We start from the raw sequence: 2334 nt of genomic DNA on the forward strand, positions 1-2334 counted from the left end.
CGACAGCAGCAGCACACACAGCACCGCGCCGCCCCGCATGGCGCCGTCCCACTGCCAAAGCTTTCGCACGGGGAGAGGGGCAGATAAGGGCGGCGGGGCGGGAGGTGCTGGGCCGTGGGAGCTCGTGGCCCTCCGCTACTGGCTGCCAGCACGGAGATAAGGCAGCGAGCAGGTGGTGGATTTCCAGACGCGCGTCCCCACGGCGGGCCCGGGAACGGACACGGCAGTAAGAGACACGTCTGTAGGGTTTAATGGCGATGGAGGAGCACAGCCTGCGGCCGGGCGCAGCTCAGCGCACAGCAGTGCACAGCGATGGAGGTGCCGCGAGGACGAGTCGGGCGTCGGTATCAAAAAAAAACAGCGATTAAAAATAACTTTGGTTGCCAAGACCACGACCGCGGGCGCCCGCTTTGCTAAGGGACCCCTCCACCTTCCCGTCGGTGGGGCGGCGCGGGCGGCAGGGGGTCCCCGGGCGGCGGGGGGATCCCCGCAACGGTGGGACCGGGGGGGGTCTCAGTCCTCCCAGCCCTTCCTTATGCACAGGCCCCACTCCCAGGCGAGGTGCTCCGTCTTGTCATCGTCGGTGACCAGCGAGCGGACACGGTAGGAGCCACGCACCAGCCGGCCCCGCGGCACCTCCTCGGCCGGAGTCACCACCTCGTACTCCTCAGCCCGCGGTGCGTAGCTGCCCACCATGAAGACGTCGCGGTCCACTGGGCGAGAGGACGAGAGGGGTTTGGGTGAGCAGGGCCGGGCGGTGCTGCCCCATCCCATCCCTGACCCCACTCACCCGGCCGGCCGCGGCGGTACGTCAGGTGCAGGCACTTCAGCCCACAGACGATCTCCCTGTTCACCTGCGGGGCACAAAGGGGCAGTGAGAGGCTCCACGTGCCGGGCTCGGAGGGGCACCCACCCTACAGCCGCCCACACTGCCCTGCGATGCGGCTCCTTGGGATGGGCAGTGAGCAGGGTGGCAGTGATGCCGGGGGCAGTGTGGGTCCCCAGGGTGGGTAGGGACCCCCAGAGTGGCACAGAGCCCACAGGTGGTGTCAGGTGCCCAGGGAGCCTTACTTTGAAGGACACCTTCACCCTGTAGTCCACCCCCTCCTTCAGCACGAAGGGACGGCTCTGCAGCACCTCCAGGTCTCCTGTGGGGGGCAGATGGTCCCGTCAGCATGGCACCTGTCCTCCTCCTCCCTTCTGCCGTGGAGGACCCGCAGCACTCACCCGTCAGGTCCATGGTGATGGGCCCCGGCGCCTGCTCACACATCAGGGTCAGCTTCGTCACCTGCACGTTGGGCACACTGGCATCTGGGAACAAGTGACACAGTGTGACCCCTACACATGGAGTTGGCACCTCGGGCCGCAGAGCAGGAGGGTTGGGGGCTCCTGAGGAGGATGCCCATGTGCCTCAACGGGCCACATGTAGCAGCCAGAGGACAATGGGCTCCAGGCAGCAGGGCACCTCAGCCCAAACCTTTTGTGGATGAGCCCATGTTAAAAGCCCTGTGGCACAGCCCAGCCCACGTAAGCACAAGGGCAGCCCCTGGCTGACAGCCCCCCCGCGGCCGCTCGCTCCATCTCCGCCATCCCAATGAATTCCCCGGTCCCTCGTAACCGTTCCTATGGCAACTGCAGCGGTGATCCTGTAACCAAGGCAACCGGGGTCCCCGGGCAGCGTTACCCACAGCAGGGGATGCCGGGGTCTCCCTGCAGTGGGGTGGGCACAGGCAGCGCCCGCGGGTGACGCGTTTGGGATGTGCCCTCCCCATGGGGATGCCTCCGGAGATGGGGACACCACAGCTCCCTGCGCCCGCTGAGGCTGCATCACCCGGTGTGACGTGTCGGGGTGATGGGATGCTCAGAGTGAAAGGATGCTCGTGGCGTTGGGGTGACGGGGTTCCCAGCCCCAGCCTTACCCACGGCCACAGGGATGTTGCCCAGCAGCGCCTGCTTGTACTTCCGCAGGCTCTCATCCCCCGGGTCCAGCTCCTGGATCTCCCGCAGGCTCTTCCTCTCCGGCGTCTTATACGCCAGGGCCACGTCGGCATCCTCCTCCTCCTGCTCCAGCGACAGCATCACCCCCTCCTTGTCAGCCATGATGTCTGCGGGGCACAGGCAGTGGCAGTCTGAGGACACCCCAGGGACCCCCGTGCCCCAGGGACACACCGGCACTGCCGGGCTGGGGGAGATGAGCTCAGATGGATGCGGTTGATGGCCCCCAAGCTGCCATGCGGCAGCCGTGCCGTCCCCTTGCTCGGGGCCACGGTGATGCCACCAGGCTGCGTGTCCCCAGGGCCCGAAGGCACAGCGGAGCCCAGAGGCGGTGCCGCC

At 67.2% G+C, this 2334-nt stretch overlaps 2 protein-coding genes across 2 annotated transcripts in view; both read right to left on the minus strand.

The window, feature by feature from the left end:
• Window positions 1–513: 513 nt before the first annotated feature.
• On the minus strand, window positions 514–2149 carry ARHGDIG (Rho GDP dissociation inhibitor gamma). The gene is made up of 5 exons (XM_010719391.3): window positions 1920–2149; window positions 1228–1311; window positions 1072–1148; window positions 791–854; window positions 514–713 (listed from the first exon to the last, which is right to left on the minus strand). The coding sequence occupies exons 1-5, from the start codon at window positions 2098–2100 to the stop codon at window positions 514–516; spliced, it is 606 nt and encodes a 201-aa protein (XP_010717693.1). The 5' UTR covers window positions 2101–2149.
• A 48-nt stretch (window positions 2150–2197) lies between these two features.
• LOC104913478 (protein disulfide-isomerase A2-like) overlaps window positions 2198–2334 on the minus strand; it is a 1755-nt gene continuing 1618 nt past the window's right edge. Inside the window, exon 6 of the mRNA XM_010719758.1 lies at window positions 2198–2282. Coding sequence (XP_010718060.1) covers window positions 2198–2282 — 85 coding nt within the window. The remainder of the gene's footprint in view (window positions 2283–2334) is intronic.

Source organism: Meleagris gallopavo, chromosome 16 (genome assembly GCF_000146605.3).
Source record: "Meleagris gallopavo isolate NT-WF06-2002-E0010 breed Aviagen turkey brand Nicholas breeding stock chromosome 16, Turkey_5.1, whole genome shotgun sequence".
Lineage (NCBI taxonomy): Eukaryota > Metazoa > Chordata > Aves > Galliformes > Phasianidae > Meleagris > Meleagris gallopavo.

Coding starts and splice junctions, on each gene's coding strand:
- ARHGDIG (XM_010719391.3), bottom strand. CDS start 2,100: ATGGCTGACAAGGAGGGGGTGATGCTGTCGCTGGAGCAGGAGGAGGAG. Junction 1,312..1,919: donor CAACATCCCTGTGGCCGTGG/GTAAGGCTGGGG, acceptor ACTTGTTCCCAG/ATGCCAGTGTGCCCAACGTG. Junction 1,149..1,227: donor CATCACCATGGACCTGACGG/GTGAGTGCTGCG, acceptor TGCCCCCCACAG/GAGACCTGGAGGTGCTGCAG.